The 17,587-nt window shown below is 40.6% G+C and overlaps 1 protein-coding gene across 1 annotated transcript in view; it reads left to right on the top strand.

Annotated features, from left to right (window-relative positions):
- The window catches only part of RAB10 (RAB10, member RAS oncogene family), a 41,922-nt gene extending 24,848 nt beyond the window's left edge, over window positions 1–17,074 (top strand). The window contains exons 3-6 of the mRNA XM_063300208.1: window positions 5,300–5,438; window positions 7,795–7,884; window positions 9,437–9,538; window positions 14,872–17,074. Coding sequence (XP_063156278.1) covers window positions 5,300–5,438; window positions 7,795–7,884; window positions 9,437–9,538; window positions 14,872–14,955 — 415 coding nt within the window. The 3' untranslated portion in view covers window positions 14,956–17,074. The remainder of the gene's footprint in view (window positions 1–5,299; window positions 5,439–7,794; window positions 7,885–9,436; window positions 9,539–14,871) is intronic.
- Window positions 17,075–17,587: the final 513 nt, after the last annotated feature.

Genomic DNA, 17,587 nt, shown 5'->3' on the forward strand with positions numbered 1-17,587 from the left:
TATGTGCAAATTCATGCATACTCTTGGGAGCTCTAATCATTTCTGAATATATTTCTTTATCTTTTGCATCTCCATTTGAGAATTAAATAAGCCACTTAAATGTACAACCAGTTTTTTTGTCCAACTTCCTCTTGTTTTCCTAATGCATCATGCATTGTCATGTTTTGTAAACCACTTTTATAGAATTTTCTTTAAGGAAATAAATACTTTTGTCTTAAAGTATGGCCAGGGTATCTTGTTTTTTAACTCATCTACTGTTGTCATTGACACTGAAAATTACTGACTATAACTGTACTAAAATTATATTCCTGAATGTCACCTTGTGCTTGACAGCTTAGTATGGTAGAGCTGACATACGTTGTGGTGATGACCTGATGTTATAAATGTTTTTATATATAAATTATGGCCCACTAAAGGTTAGAACGCTGGATATTATGTTAATAGTTTTTATCATCAGAGTATACAAGGAAGGTGATATGGGGCTATTCCTTCTTCATTGCTTTGTCACAATATAGGGACAGTCATAGGCCAAACTATCCTCTTAGCTAGATCTCAGAATAACCTACTTGTAAATATTCAGTGATGTCATTGAGAAAGGTAATTAGTAAAGACATTTCTGCCATTGTAACTGCAAATTAATAGTATGATTTTGCCCCTTCTTGTTATATTTAAGGATGATTCTGCCTTTCTTAAATGGTAAAAATTCTTTGGTAAGAATTTCTGCCCTTACCATGTAGCTAAGATAATTTTGCCTATACTGTACTACGTACGGTAAATATAGAAGTTACAACTTTGTGATCATGTAAAGAAATGTGAAACTTTGGGGGAGGATTGAAATTGAGTGTGGCACTATGTTGTTCATAATAGTATTTCAGATAGTATTTCAAATTTTGTCCATTATTGAAACTTTGGTCTGTATTGCTTTTAGTTTTGTTTGTATGAACTTAGGCATTTTGCCTGTATATCAGGAGAAATTAAAGAATCATAAATGAAGACTTGAGTAATTTGTAATATTTATTGTATGTATTATCTTGATTAAGCTTTTAGAAGCAAAATATTGTTAGACTTAAAGGCTTTATTGAAAACTATATTTGCCTTATTAACTGCTTTGATAGCATTCTTGTACCATCAGTAGATGAGAAGGAAAGGGGTTCAGCCTGGGGTAGAAGAAAGTGGAGGGGGACAGTCTCCTGTCAGCTTTCTGAAAGGGATGGTATAATGCTTATTTGTTTGTTTTTCTTCTTGGATTGCCTATTTATGATTGTAAGTTGCCTTGAATTGTGTAAATACTGCATTCAACATGTTAATAAATGCCAGGAATAATTTGTATATTAGTTTAATTCATACTTGGAACTTTCCAGGGCCCTCAGTGTATATCTTGAGTATTGAAACAGCCGCAGATAAAAATAAGTTTTTTAAAGTTTGTGTTAAAATAAAACACAAATACATGTATTTATTTATATTGCACGTTTTATAATCTTCCCCAGTTCCAAAGGATTTGGAGTACTATACAACATCAGACAAAAATAAAAACGTAAGGACTAAATCTAGATCAATATCAAACATAAAAATTAGCTACAAATGAAAAGCAAAGATAAAACCCAGGATAGCTGCCTTCAGTAAGTCAGCTGGGACCAAAAGCACATGGGAATAAAACAGCTTTAACTTGTTTGTGAGGTGGCAGCAAGGTAGGGGCAGAAGACACAATTGTGGAGAAGAATTGTCACTTCAATGTGTACTTGTACTCAATGCTTGTTTTCCACCACCATTGTTCTAGGTATATTTCAGTCACTTCATTTTCTTCTCCTTGTGGGGTTCACAGGGCTGGGGTGTGATGATAGGCCTTCCCTGAAACGGCCCCCATTTTCTGGGACAGTGTCTCCCCAGAAACTTTCAGCAGGCTCTCTGCAATTTCCTCAGCTCCTCAGGAAAATGAATGTTATTCTAATTTATTAATGGTTCTTATAAACGATTATTTATTTATTTATTTATTTATCATATTTCTGACCTGCCCATCTTGTGTTACAACAACTCTGGGCAGTTTACAAACAGTTAAAAATCAAAAATTAAAATATCAATAGAATAAATACAATATAAATATAAATACATAAATATAAAATGCAAAATATAAAATGTATTGTCCAAGATGCTGAATAAAGTGTTATCATTAGCCCCATCAAGGTGCCAACCACCCCCATGATTGGCTATCCCCCCTCCCATCCCAAGCGAGGTGGCACAACCAAGTTTTCCCCCCTTTCGGAAAGCCGGGAGAGTGGGGCCCTGTCTCACCTATAGTTCAAATATATAATTATGAACATAACATTTAATTCTGTTCTTGTTTCTAAGATAGAGACGAGAAGTTACTGAGTGTGTTAACTAACCTGTCTCTAAAACTATTAAAACAAAGGTCAATCAGTAGAGAATTTAAGAGGCTAGAGACTTGAGTAGATCTGAACAAGAAGGAGGAATGTAAATATAAATGCAAGGAATTTTTGAGAGGAATAGAAAATGAAACAAAAAGTGAGTAGAACACATTTCTGAAGTCCTGAGGATTTAAGAAATAAAAGTTTCTGGTCATTTTTAATTATATAAATTTGGAAAAAAGGCCAAAAAAGACAAAAGAAATGAAGGGGGAAAAATACCAAAAGGTATCATTTTAAAAGCTGTAGGTCATTGTTAAAATCCAAGCAATATATAGATGTCAACAGCAGTAATCAGCACAGTATAAACCATAAAGTTGATCTATTGTTAATTACTATTAGATTTTTATCTCACCTTTTTATATATATATATATAACTATAACTATAACTAACTATAACTATAACTCATGGAGTGAACCTATATCTATAATCCCACCTCCTAGTTTCCCCACAACAACAACCCTGTGAGGTGGGATGGGCTGAGAGAAAGTGACTGGCCCAAGGTCACCCAGCTGGCTTTCATGTCTTAGACGGGCCTAGAACTCACAGTCTCCTGGTTTCTCAGCCTGCACCTTAATCACTACACCAAACTGGCTTTAACAGATTTAACAGATCCTTTAGATTTAGAATATTAAGACTTTATGTTAACAGAAACAGATATTTCAGATATGGTACAATCCCATATATAGAATTATAATTCAAAAATTGTTTCCAAGTTGAGTTAAATTTGTGTCAAATTTACTTTTGAGATACAAAGTTATTTTGGACATCAAGGAATGCTCTCGCAGCTTAATTAGCCATTCCAATAGAAGAGAATATATGTAGCTCTGGGTTGAACTGTGGAATCCTTGGTGCTCTCTGAGTTTGGTTGTTTTATTAGAGACAATTTTTAAAAAATAAAAAAAATGTTTTATTGGAGACAATAAAAAAGCTAAGAAGGAAACAAAAAGACCAGAACACATCCTCTCCAGCAGCCTATACCCAGATAAGCAGGGATTAACACCAGACAAACATCAAGCAGAAAACAATTCCCTGATCAAGGAACTACCAAGGAAAAAACCACACCCCCATCAACACTGGCAAGGCAAGCTACTGTATATAAACAGGAAGCAAACCCCACACACACTCCCACCGATGATGATACCTAGTCAGTTAATGAAACATCCGCAAGCACACAACCAACCTCAGAGAGCACCAAGGACTCCATAATTAGCCATTTTTCTGCAGAAGGAATTGTATGTACTTTCCAGTAGTACAGGAGTGTATAGTATCTTTGCAGCAGTTACCATGTACAGTGCTAGTTGAGTATACTTTTTAGGAATAAAAGGTTTAGTAATATTTAATTTTTAAAAAATAGTTTGGAAAGGAAATCCAGTTTTTAGAATTTTTCTCATTCTGTTGTAAATCGTTTTCCAAAATTGCCACCAGATACAAAAACATTATCTGACCTGGTTGCTATATTTCCAATACTTTTTAGAGAATGAACTGTCCATTATAGTAATCAGAATTGGAGTAATGTAACATCAATAGAATATCCAATGCTACTTTTCTATAATATCAGTACTGTAAGTAAAATGTAATGTTTTTCTTCCATTGGAATTCCCATTGTTCCATATCAGTTATTGTATCCATTTAATCATACAATTTTAACTAGTTCATTTGCTGAGTCATATTTCACCAACAATTTGCAATTAAGGCCCAGCAAATGCTTCAAAAAGGTCCAGCAAATGGTTCAAATTCGATAAGATTTTTAAATTCAGTCAAGTCTCTTAAATGTTCCCTCTTGTTTTTGCGGTTCTTTTAGGATTGTTATAGTACTGTTATTTTAAGATATTGGAACTGGTTGGGTGGTTCTGGCCATTCCAGAGGAAAATGTTCAAAGCGGTTTTTACCTTTGTTTTATTAATAATCAAATCTTGTGTTCTAAGTTTCTGGTCATTTAAAGTGTAGCATGCTTAAACTAAAACCTAATTGTGTCAGCAGGTTATGAAGAGACCCATTTGGGAATATTTAAATGAAGTTCCCAAAACAGTTTGTAAAGAATATATATTATTTTTTGTTAAATAATAATATATTTTTGTTTGATTAAAAAGGTAGTCAGTACATTCTAAAAGCTGTTGGTGGTTGTTCTCCTGGCCCATCACAATGAAATATCCTCCAAACAGCCATAAAACTACCTACTAATTAGTTCACAGCTATGTGTCTTCTAGAGCATAAGAATATTATTCTGTCATTCTGTTTTTAAAGGAAATTTTTTAAAAAAGTAATTGCTTTATATGAATGTACCTTCTAAAATAAAACCCTAACCTCTCTTAGTGCTGAAGAATATGTATCCTGAACCACATTATAGCAAACAAAAAAGCAAAGTCAAATCCATCTGAATTCAAACTGGAACAAAATAGGAAAAAAAATACATTATATTCATCCCTCTTGTCTGGGAGCCTAGGATATTTTACGATTTTACAAACAATATAAGCTAGCTTGCAATACAGAAAATTCAAGGAGCTCAACAGGTTGTATTAAGGAATGGACTAGTAAAAAAATCTGTGTTTGTATGAGGAGACGTAGCTCATAAAGTATCTTCCCAAGTTGTGAACTATTTTTTTAAGAATTTATACTAGGAGATTGGAATATATTATAGTAAGTGGGAAATTTTGTTATTGCCGCAGTGAATGCATCAGTTGTGCAAAGTAATTGTCTGAGAACCCAAATACTAATGAAGGTTGTATGAGATACTTCCACAGAACATGAAGAGCAGCAAAACTGAAAATTGTGTAGGTGTAATGACTGATTCTGGTCATCCGTTTTCTCCCCTGCCAATATTTTTCACCTGACTTTTTGTTAAGACTGTTCATTGTTTTATTGCTTCTCTTTACAGGGACACAGCAGGACAAGAGCGATTCCATACCATCACCACCTCCTACTATAGAGGTGCCATGGGAATCATGCTAGTGTATGATATCACCAATGCCAAAAGCTTTGAAAACATCAGCAAATGGCTCAGAAACATAGATGAGGTGAGCAGTTTGGTGTGGGATGGTGCAAAAATAGTGCTGTGCAATTCAAAGGCTGCTGGCAAAGCAACAACCTTTTGGAATACTGTGCAGCACATTGCTTGCTATAATTGAAAGACCTGTTACATTTAAAATATTGTGTAGTTTATAGTTTGCTAAGGATCCTGTTGTTCAGACACATTGTAAATGTAATACAGCTAGTCCTCAGGTTACGCCAGCAATTGGGACTGGAAACACTGTTGCTAAGCAACACAATTGTTAAAACATGATGTCACATGACTGCGTTGCTTAGTGACAACAATTTCAGCAGTCCCAATTGCCATTGTTAAATGAGGACCAGTCAGGTCATTAAGCGAGGACTTCACATGATTACAACTTCCGACTTCCTGCCGGCTTCCCCTTTGACTTTGCTTGTGGGAAGCCAGCAGGGAACATCAGAAATCGCAGTTGCTTGACTGCAGCTCTCTGCAACGTCTTAATTGCGAGCCGGGCACCAGGTGCTTGTATTGCAATAAGCGTGACTGTGGAGACGCTGCGACAGCCAGAACTCTGAGGACCCATCATAAGGCCCCTTCATTCAGTGCCATCGTAACTTTGAACAGTTGCTGGACAAATGGTCATAACCTGAGGACTACTTGTATTAAGAATGGCTTATCCAACCCCTCAAAATCTTCACTTGGGTTCTGATAAATGTTTATTTTCCAATAATGGGTTCACCATCAACCTGATCTCCTCTCTTACTTCTCTATGCTAAAATGAGTATTTAAAGGTTTCCTTCTAACATCTGGTCTTCTGGACTGTAATTCATATCAATAGCTGCTCAGCCTCTTTCAGTTCATTTGCACGGTCCCTGAACCATCACAGTGATTATTCCAAAAATGGTAGGATCTGTGGGGGGGAAATCACAAGTAGCAGAGAATAAAGTTCCCAAGGCATAGGATGCTTGTCAGGTAAGGTGGAAGGCACTGTTACTTCAGCTTGCAAGAAGATTAACTAAACACCTTTTGATTCTTGACTTTTTCCTCTTGATAGTCTTGATGTGCTCAGATGGGTGTCTGCTTATTATGGAAGATTTGGAAAGAGTTTGACACTATACTTCATCCCAGGGGATTTAAATGCCATCTTCCCAAAATTTGAGCATTTATAGAGAATGACTCAGCATTGTTTTGTTGTTGCTCTTGTTGCTTTTTTACAGACTTTAAATATGTAAGAATTGATTGTATCATGTACATGATGTATTTATATGCCATTTGTGGATAAATATCTCAGAGTAACTAACTTTAGGATACTAGAATAGTAATATCAAGAGGATGTGGGAGTAGGGGGATGTTGCCACAGAGCCAGGCATGGGAGACCTACAGAAAGTAATCTTCTGCAATCTACCACAGTGCTTTCGGTTCTTAAAAATATTAGGCAAATGGTATCCCTTGAGGCAATCTTGCTTTTGGCAGTGAATAAGCCATTCCCCCCATCCAAGTACTTTCCTCATACCTAGTATTACTCAATTTGTATGTTAGTAAATTTAAATTTGCAGCTTGCAGAGATTTTGCACTGTAATCAGAAGTGATGGCCAAGACTTCAGCAAGCACTGTCTTAAAGGAGTGAGGGCTAAAGAGGGGATGGTTTTGTAGGCTGATTGTAAGGCTTAGTAATCACAATAATGGCTGTGTAACCTTTAAGGAACAGGTAGCTGATGAGGACAATCTTAGGGACTGTATTTTGGTTGGATAAACCTAGTGTATTTAGTTTATAACCATGGAGTACAGCTTTTAGCCTGATGTAGATGCAGCGGAGATACAGTATCCCACCCAGTCACCTTCAAACCACACTGCTAATTTAGCTTAATATTTGTTAATTATATAAAAATTGGTTTATATTTATATTTTACCCTCCTTGAAATGTTGGGTTTTGCTGTACATAAGCATTGCTCTCAAAGGTTTGTCAAAGATAATTCTTCATACAATTCCCCCAGTTCTTACTAATTTATTATATCACAGATCTCCCCAATTCTAAACATGTTTTGGGCCATATTATAGGATCACAGTGAAATTGTCCCAGTAAAATAGTATAATATGAGTGTGTCAATCTTGACTAGGTATCCATATAATCTTGTGTTGTGGTTGGGGAATAACTTGAGCATATATTATTGTATTTCTTTTGAGTACCATTATTTTCTGATTTTGATCTCCAGTAGGTTTAATGCACCTATTTTACTTAAACAGCAACAACAATCCAAGCCCTCAAAAATGGAAGGGAAGGGGCTCTAAATTTCAGTCATGCCCTCGGCACTTACTTTCATAAGGTAGTGGATAGAATGCTGTACAGGAATATAAAATACCATTCTTTGATTGCACCCTAGCATGCTAATGAAGATGTGGAGCGAATGCTTTTAGGAAACAAGTGTGATATGGATGACAAGAGGGTGGTACCCAAAGCTAAAGGTGAACAGGTGAGTACCACATCGCAATTTTCTGCACTGGTAGTGCAGATAATCCAAGAAAGGAAGCTCTTAAGTTTTCTTTAGGCCAGAGGTCAGCATTCTTTTGATGGCTAAAAGATACACTTGGCATGTTTAGTAAGATGAACGCTGCCAGGTTAGTGGGACCATACATATTTTGATGGGGCTGGGTTTAGGGAGGGTGTTAATTGTAATGTGCTTACCTTAAAACTAACATTACCATTTTCATGTGTTTCCTGGTTTACAGGAAACTGTTGTCAGTTTTTAGCAATTATGGTCAGAAGGCTGTCCTTGGGCTACAGAAAAAGAACTTAGGGATCACAGGCTGCCCAACCCTCCTTTATATGTGACTTAATTACCAAGAAGGATTCTATATTGTTAAGTGGGAGGATTAGCTGCATATGGGCTGAAGTCTAGAAGGATGTAGCTAATCTGCACATAGTTCTAGCTGCTATCTCATAGTTATAAAAAGTTTGCATTAGCTTTTATATTAGCAGTATTGCTGTTTTCTCACATGATACATGGAAAATGCTGTTTTTTTAAAGAATATTGATAAAGTAACAAGAAGGTAAAACACAGATGTTCAATAATTATACTTTTAGGCCTGTAAGTTTCTCTGTACTTTATTAGGTTAGGGTTAGGATATTTAGCACAGAATCAAATGGGTATTGACAGAAGGATTACCACTGGGCTAAAATTTTTTGAATTGAGAGATGACAGTAGATGACTGAGGCTTGGACATGCCAAGTAAGAGGAAATAAGCTTAGTTGGGGCTAATTTCCATTACAGAAAGGAAAGTTACCTGCATTCACAAATTGCATTAAATCAAAATCTGCCTTATTTGGTTTTGGGTTGGCCTAACATGATATGTGAACTCAGCCACTGTAATTTGTAAACTGTGATTTATGAATTGAGATTAGGTTTAGGATTATATATAAAGCATGCCACTATGGATTGTTCAACAAGCAATGGTTTAGTAAGATGTATAAATGTAGCCATAGGAAAGTAATCTAGGAGGGTTGCCTTTAAAAGCTGTCCTAAAACTTCTAACTGATAAAGAGTGCCACAGTGTGGGATTCTTTTTTTAGTCCTGGTATTATAAATCTGCATTTATTACTGGAGTGTTTCCCCCAATTTGGAATGTTGGTTTCATTTTTAAAGTTCTAAGTCCTGGGACATGGTTCTCTTCAGTTACTCATCTGTATAAAATTTTGCAATTGACTAAGCAGTCTCTGAGATCTTTAAATTTCCACAAGAACATAATCCATTATTTAATTAGAATTTTAAATTGTAAATATATGAATTATGCTTGCTGAAAAGTTCTTAAAATGTGTTATTTTGTTATATATAAACTTTGGGACAATCTTAACAGTTGTTCTGCACTAACTTGCAAGTCTTTTTTTTAATGTGGTTGAATTAGGGTGGTTTTTTATGTCTGTTTTTGGACAGGATGTCTGAGCAAGTTCACACTTGCTGATGTGTAGCATTTTCAAGAAGCATTTGTAAGCAAGCCTAACAGGTTTTTTTTTCCCTTTTGGCCTAGATTGCAAGGGAGCATGGTATTAGGTTTTTCGAAACTAGTGCAAAAGCAAATATAAACATTGAGAAGGCATTCCTCACGTTAGCAGAAGACATTCTTCGAAAGGTAACTGCAAACTTGTTCTTTAGCAGAAATTGGGGTGGCAGGAATATTAAAATACTGAATATGGTTTGAGATCCATTGGGGCCCACTGACTTAAAACTACACAGTGATACCAGTCTTGCCCATAGCTGCCATGCACACTAGAGCGTCACTGGTGAAACATGAAGAACGAGGGCAACCAAGCACAAGTAAGAGCCTTTCTTAGGACTTACCTTGTGGTGATAAGAGTGCGAAAGCAAACTCCTCCACTTTTACTATGTCTGCAGATAATTGGCCAGCAGCCTTGTTTAGGATGATCAGGTCCCTTCTGGGGAAGCTCTTGTTGGGCCGCTGTGAGAAATTTTCTTGGCATCTGTTGGATAAAGTCATTCAACTTTGCTCAGAAGTTGGGCAAGTCCTATGAAAGCATGTCTGTGCTCTGTTATCTGGGAAGAGTCTGAGCCTGTTACTCCAAAAGAAGTGAACAGGGTCCTCGGGGCTATGAGTTTTGCCACCTACAATGGTGCTTAAAAGTGTGTGAACCCTTTGGAATGTTCATTGTTTCTGCATAAATATGACCTAAACATGATCCGATTCTCCACACAAGTCCTAAAACTAGATAAAGAGAACCCAATTAAACAAACGAGCCAAAAACATCATACTTGTTCATTTAGTTGTTGAGGAAAATGATCCAATGCAGACATGGTTTTCCTACAAACTTTGGGGTAATATGTTGGCTGGAGCCCAAGAAAGTTGTCTGTTGAACGTGAAGTGTGTGTTGTCTTTGGGGGCACCAGGAGTTTCTAGTTAGTTTTATCCTTTTTGTTTTATTGTTTGTAAGCCACCCAGGGTTATGATACATAAGATAGGTGTCTATATAAAACTTTTAAATTTATTTTATTTTATTTAGCAAATTTATATAGCCTCCCATTTCACGAAATGCGACTCTGGGTAGCATACAAACAAATGACAATTTGAAAACCACAGAACAATCATGAATTAAAAAAAAATAAAAACCCAACATTGTGGGAGAACAACAGTCACTTGACATCATACAGCCACCTTGCAGGCTCATCGTGGGATCCCCTTCCAAGGTTGATGGGTGTTTTAAGGGCTTTCCGGAAGGCTAGCAGGGATGGGGCTAGCCTCACCTCAGGGGGAATGATGTTCCAGAGGGCCGGGGCCACAGCAAAAAAGGCATGCCGTCTGATGGAGCTCGTTAGTAGACAGGACCTGCAGCATACCCCAATGGGACAGGTAAATGTAATAGGGAAGAGGCAGACCCTCAAATAACCTGGTATAACCTAAATAAATAAATGAGAGACCCCATTCCACCAGTATTTATTTATTTATCAAATTTTATCACCACCCATCCCCCCCACGGAGGGACTCTGGGCAGTTTACAATAAAAACAAGTAAAATTCAAAACAATTCTAAATATAAAAAATATAATAAGAGTAAAAATCTAATAGAATCTAGATGGCTGAGAGTTCTCTATCAGTCCGTGAGTATGACGAACCCTTCTAAGATCATTCTAGGGCGCTAGCCATCCCCAGGAGTGGCTATTCCCCTTCCCGTTCCAGGCCTGCAGAAGTCCAGGAGCAAGGGGACCTGTCTCACCTCCAGGGAAAGAATGTTCCAAAGGGCGGGGGCTACTGCAGACAAGGCACGCTTCCGAGACCCCGCCAAATGGAATTCTTTTACAGATGGGGTCCGTAACATGCCTCTCTGCATGACTGGGCGGGACAGGTCGATGTGATGGGGATGAGACGGTCCCTCAGGTAACCTGGCCCCATGCCATGTAGGCTTTAAAGGTAATAACCAACACCTTGAATTGGACCCAGAAGCAAACTGGAACCCAGTGCAGCTCACGCATCAAAGGTGTTCCATGTGCAAACCTTGGAGCACCCAAGATTTCTCGCTTGGCTGCATTCTGGACCAGTTGTAGCTTCCAGATATTCTTCAAGGGTAGCCGCATGTAGAGCACATTACAGTAGTCTATATGGGAGATGACCAGGGCATGAGTGACGGTTCAAAGGGCCTCACGATCCAGGAAAGGGCGTAACTGGCGCACAACACAAAGTTGAGCAAAGGCCCTCCTGGCCACGACTGCCACCTACTCTTTGAGCAGGAGTCGTGAGTCCAAGAGGACCCCCAAGTTACGCACCAGGTCTGTCTGGGGCAGTGCAACCCCATCCAGAACTAAAGATGACAATTTCACAGATCCCGAGGTGCCATTAATCCACAACCACTCCTTCTTACCAGGGTTCAGCTGAAGCCTGTTGTTCCCCATCCAGGCCCGCACAGCCCCTCAGCACCTGGAGAGGGTGGTCACGGCATCGCTTACTTCACCTGGGATGGAGATATATAACTGAGTATCATCAACGTACTGATGATACCTCATCAATCTTGCCCAGAGGTTTCATGTAGATGTTAAAGAGGAGCGGAGAGAGAACCAAACCCTGTGGCACCCCACAAATAAGGGGCCGCAGGCTGTATCTCTCACTCCCTATCACCACCGATTGGGACCAGCCCTGGAGGAAGGAGGTGAACCAGCGTAGAACCACGCCACCCACCCCCAGCTCCCTGAGCCAACCCAAAAGAATACCATGGTCGATGGTATCGAAAGCCACTGGGAGATCAAGAAGAGCCAGGACGGATGCGCTGCCTCCATCCCGCACCCACCAGAGGTCATCCATAAGTGTGACCAATGCCATTTCCATCACATAACCAGGCCTGAAACCTGACTGAAATGGGTCTAGATAATCTGTTTCATCCAGGATCCTCTGGAGCTGCAACGCCACCACTTTCTCAACCACCTTCCCCAGAAAGGGGAGGTGGGAGACTGGATGAAAATTGTCCAGTACACTAGGGTCCAGCAATGGTTTCTTGAGGAGGGGGCGCACCAGCACCTCCTTGAAGGCTGCTGGAAACACCCCCTCTCTCAAGGATGTTTTTACCATCATCTGGACCCAACCGCACGTCCCTTCCCGAGCTGTCTTCACCAGCCAAGGAGGGACATGGATCTAATTGGCAAGGTGGCGTTTACAGTCTGGAGGATCCTGTCCACTTCCTCAGGCCTAACAGGGTCAAACCATTCCCAGATAACAGGGTAAGAATGTTCCCCGGGCATCTCCACAGATCCTGTCTCACGCTCGGAGTCCAACTTGGAACGGATCTGAGCGATTTTACTCTGCAGATGCCCAGAAAACTCCTCAGCATGGCCCTGTAGATGGAGTTCTGAATCCCTTTTCCCCAAAAGGGATTGGGTAATCTTAAACAGGGCCCCTGGGTGGCATTCCACGGATGCAATAAGAGCGGAGAAATACTGACGTTTCACTGCTCTTACTGCCACAAGGTAGGCTTTAATAGCAGCTCTAGCTTGTGTTCAGTCAGATTCGGTCTTTGTCTTCCTCCAGTGGTGCTCTAGGCATCTCTTAATCCTCTTCAGAACCCTCAACTCCTCCGTAAACCACTGGGAGTGTCAGGTTCAATGGGACAAGAGAAGCCGCACAGGCGTGATCCTGTCCAAGGCCCCAGCCACCTCCCTGTTCCAGGCTGCAGCCAGGGCCTCCACTGGACTGTGCAGCAGATATTCGGGTGTAACCCCCAGCTCCCTCTGAAACCCTACCAGGTCCATCAGTTGCTGGGGGCAGACCAATCTAATGGGTCCTGCCTCCCTGCGGAGGGGGGTGGCGTGAGAGAATCTCAAGGTCACCAGGGCGTGATCCGACCATGACAAAGGAGAAAGATGTAACTCTTCCCTCAGATCACGTTGCCACTGCTCTGACAAGAAAACTTAAGTCCGGTGTGAGGCCACTGTCTCGAGTTGGGTTCTGAATAATCTGAAACAGGCCCATGGCCGCCATGGTGGCCATGAACTCCCGAGCCACTTCCGAGACCCGCCCCAGGGAAGGCAGATTGAAGTCCCCCAGAACAATAAGCCTGGGAAACTCCACTGCCAACCCCGAGATGGCCTCCAGCAGCTCAGGCAGAGAGGTTGCTACACAGCAGGGAGGCTGGTACAGTAGTAACACCCCCAACTGTTCTCGGGAACCCAACTTGAAAAACAGGGTCTCGCACCCCGCCACTTGTGGAGCAGAGCCCCTGAAGGCCACAAGAGACTTTTGGATGACAACAGCCACCCCTCCTCTCCTGCCCTGAGGTCTCGGCTGGTGCCATACTTGAAACCTGGCCGGGCACATCTTCGAAAGGGGGATGCCACCTTCCAGGCCCAGCCAGGTGTCGGTAATGCACGCCAGGTCTGCCCCCTCCTCCGTGATCAAATCACTTATGAGGGGGACCTTGTTAACTGACCTGGCGTTACAAAGCAACAGCTGGGATCAGGGCACCCACGAATCTCTGTCCAGGGCCTGGGTCTGAGCACGGAGGGCCAGAACACACCACCGGCAATAAACACAAAGTCCTCCAGCTCCTGTCGTAATGTCCCTGGCCCCTTCACCACCTCGATAACCTGCCCTGCCCTACGACCCCCAGAGTCTCTGAGTCCATTAGCCCCCAATCCTGGAGTCCCAAAATCCCTAGTTAAAAATAGGGATCCCTCCATTCATTCATACAACCACACACACACTCAATCAGTCACACGGTGATGGTGGACCCTTCCAGGGCACCAGCTCATGCTCTCGGCACTGTCAGAGCCCAACCCCTGCCCACAAACACAGTGCCCCCCCCCAGCCTCTCTCATTGGTCAGCAGGAGGGGCACTCCATCCACTACTCCTCACCCCCTGCCTCTCACTCGGGGTGAGTGTTCTCACACACTCCATCCAAGCCCGTACTCCCTCCCACACCTCTCACACCAGAGAGGGAGTACCCCATTCACCTTGGAGAGACCCTAATGGCCCGGTTGTATCTAAAACAGTTGGGGAGGGATGGCCAGCCTTTAACTCTGAATTCCAAAGCACCCACTGTCCAGATGTTCCAAAGTCAGCCAAATAAGAGTCAGCGCCCGCAGGAGTTCCCCCCCCCCAATGCCGCCACTGGCACCAGGGCTAGGAGATCCCAAACAGACCCCCGAAGCTCACCATGCCGCCCAGACCGCTGCTACAATGAGGCCACCAGGGCCCATCTGCTGTGCTGAGTATAATAGACTAACTTCAAAGTAATAAAACTTTTCTAAGTCCCATAAAAGGGTATAGCTGAACAGGTAAGTATTTCAATAGGGTTACCCGTGTCTAGTTTTATCTATAATGTACCTAAGAAAGTTGAATTCCTGTCAATAATTTTTTTGCTTGGCTACTACTAATTGTGTATTCAACTCCTTTGCTCTGCTGAACAATGGAGTATGGCTCCTATAACTGGAATTTGGCTTAACTCTTACATTGCTTCTTTATTGCAGACCCCTGTAAAAGAGCCCAACAGTGAAAATGTAGATATCAGCAGTGGAGGTGGTGTGACAGGCTGGAAGACCAGGTGCTGCTGAATGTGCTCCCCTCACCAAGCACCACCCATCACCCCTCCTCTTCTTGCTGCGGAATAAACCACTTTGCCCATTTTTAACCTTAAATATTTTTGTTCCTCATCTTAACATGGTTCCACCTTTCCTTTGTTCTTCTGTTAGGGAGAGCTCACTGACTATAATTTTCTTGAAACAAACTGTATTAAAATCATGTCTGACGTTATTTTTAATGTACCAGCTGAACTCAATGCCACACTCTGGTTGTATTATAGCCCAGTCTTAACATTAAAATGTTAGAGCGACCATTTCAGCTCCAGTCTGCAAATTGTACAAGAATAAAACTTAGCATTAACAGTTAATTTTGTACAACAGTGGGGTTTTATTATGAATACTGTGCTTAAGTCACCATATTTGCATCAGCAAACAACTCATTCGCCTTGAGTATGTAAATGGGGTTTATTTTGTCCTGTGCCTTATGTGGAAAGGAACTTTAGTTCTTCCCCTCCCCTCTTTTTTTCTGTTCTGGTGGAAGCAAGATAGAAGATCAAATTCTCCTGTGGTGACTTTACTGTGATCAATGTAGTGGATTGAGGACAAAGGGGTTAAAGCAAGCTATTCCAACCTGCTTGGTGTCTCCTTTCCTGGGGGTTTAAATGCTGACCAGTTCCTGCTGCCATTTTTTTTTCTTTAGCAATTTTCTCGTTTTCTTTTTCTTTTTGCCTGCATGCCGGTTTTATTTTTTTTTTATATAGCGTGATGTGTTAAGAGATGGCAATACAGTATGTTTGCCAAATTTAATTTGAAGTACAGATCACGAATCTAGCTTTCTGAGGTAAAACGTGAAGTATCTACTAACCTTTGTCTAGCAGCTGTCAGGCCAACTACTATTTCTCCCTTCCTTCCCGCATAGTTGTTGGGGTTTATGATATGGAAGAGTTAATTGCATGCACTAGTTTTCTATGGAGGATGATGTGGCTGTCTTAAATCTTTGTGTATGACTATACCATGTGGTTCCCAAATCTACAGCCATTCATAAAGAATTTGGTTTTCTTTGCTGCTCCAGGCAGGTGACTCAGTAGCCTAGTCAATATTTAAAATGGGGGTGGGGGGGAGAAAGAGGGCAAGTGAGTTTGAATGATCACACCCCTAGAATGTTTTCCTTCTGTGTTAAGTTCTTCACAATAAAAATCCCTTGTTTACAACCCTGGGCAATTGTAACTTCTTTCAACTGATACTGAAGAATATTAAGCAAAAATATCACTTTAAAATTTCTACTCAAGCAGGTGTGCTCTGCTTTTGGGGGGCCCATGGGAATGGGATTTGCTTTTCTGGTTTCCTGATTTGCCTCTCGTTCTAGATCTACTAGAAGTGTCACTCAGACACCTGTATTGAAACAACAGAGGGGTGTTGTTCAGTTCTGAAAGTACTGGGGATAGGGGTCAAGGGCTTACATCTTTTGAGGCTCATGTTGAATTTGGGTGCCTTGCTGGGACATTCTTTTCACTGCTTGGTCTGTCTATCAAATGGTTTCCTGGCAAACTCCCCCCCCCCCAGTGTACTCTCAGAGATGGGCTTGAGGCTGAACTTTTTTGCACTTGTTTTTAGAAAATTTCCTCTATTAATTAAATCAGCTGATGAGGCTGACTAATTTTAATAAAATGAAAGTGTTTGGAACTCTAGCCTTGATCTGGTTTCATAGTAATTGTCCTATCTCCTTTCCCTTGTGCTTAGGAATCTGACTCCTGTGTGTTTGTTAATATCTCCCAGCTGAGTGGCTGTTAAAGTAAAAGGCAGAAACCAGGGACTCGAGGGGACAAATCAATGCAGTTCTGTTCCTCACATTTTGATGTATTGATTAGTGTTGTAAATAGAAATGGTTACCTTTTTCAGATCTGCACTTTCTAACATTATCAAAAAAGGGAATATGGAGTATGCATAATTTTTTTGTATAATCTTTGTTTTAAATGTGTGCTTTTTATTTGCTTCCTTGGGCTTGGCCCTCCTGTATGAGTCTCTTTAAGAACCTTTGTAAAAGCTGTGTTCATTAAGCACCAAGTAGTTAAACAAAACAGTCCACTCTCTGGTACTACTAGATGAAAAATCATATTCTACTTAACAAGTTAAATAAACTGAAATATTTCTAGCTGGTCTATTTCTGTTCATATTGAAAATGTGATTTGGTTTTTATTTTCAAAGTCCCATCATTTTATATAAATAAGCATAGTGGACAAAATAAGGGCATTGCTGGAAGTGCCTTTTTTTTTTTACTAGAGGGGCTAAACTACTAGACTATGCAATCTCTGAAAAAGGATTTTTTTTTTAATTTCATAGCTAAAAACAACATAAAGCTCACTTGCTTGGAAGTCTGGCTCTCCTTTTGTTTGCTCATGTCAGAAAGACTCCCTTGAGTCAAGTTTGACTTGAGATGGTTTTACCTGAATATGTACACAGAGTTTTCTTGGCAACAATTTGCTATTGCTGGAGCTTGAATCTAAATGTGGCAAAGGCACCGCATCTTAATGACAATTGGTAACTCAAATAAAATACTTACCTTAACTTTGATCTCTTGTGTTGTGGGACTTGGATGGGAGGGTTAAATAGAAGTTAATCCTCCCAGCTTCCAGATAAAGAGACAGGAGACTAGAGCAAATATGTT

The sequence above is a fragment of the Candoia aspera genome, chromosome 1, assembly GCF_035149785.1.
Source record: "Candoia aspera isolate rCanAsp1 chromosome 1, rCanAsp1.hap2, whole genome shotgun sequence".
Lineage (NCBI taxonomy): Eukaryota > Metazoa > Chordata > Lepidosauria > Squamata > Boidae > Candoia > Candoia aspera.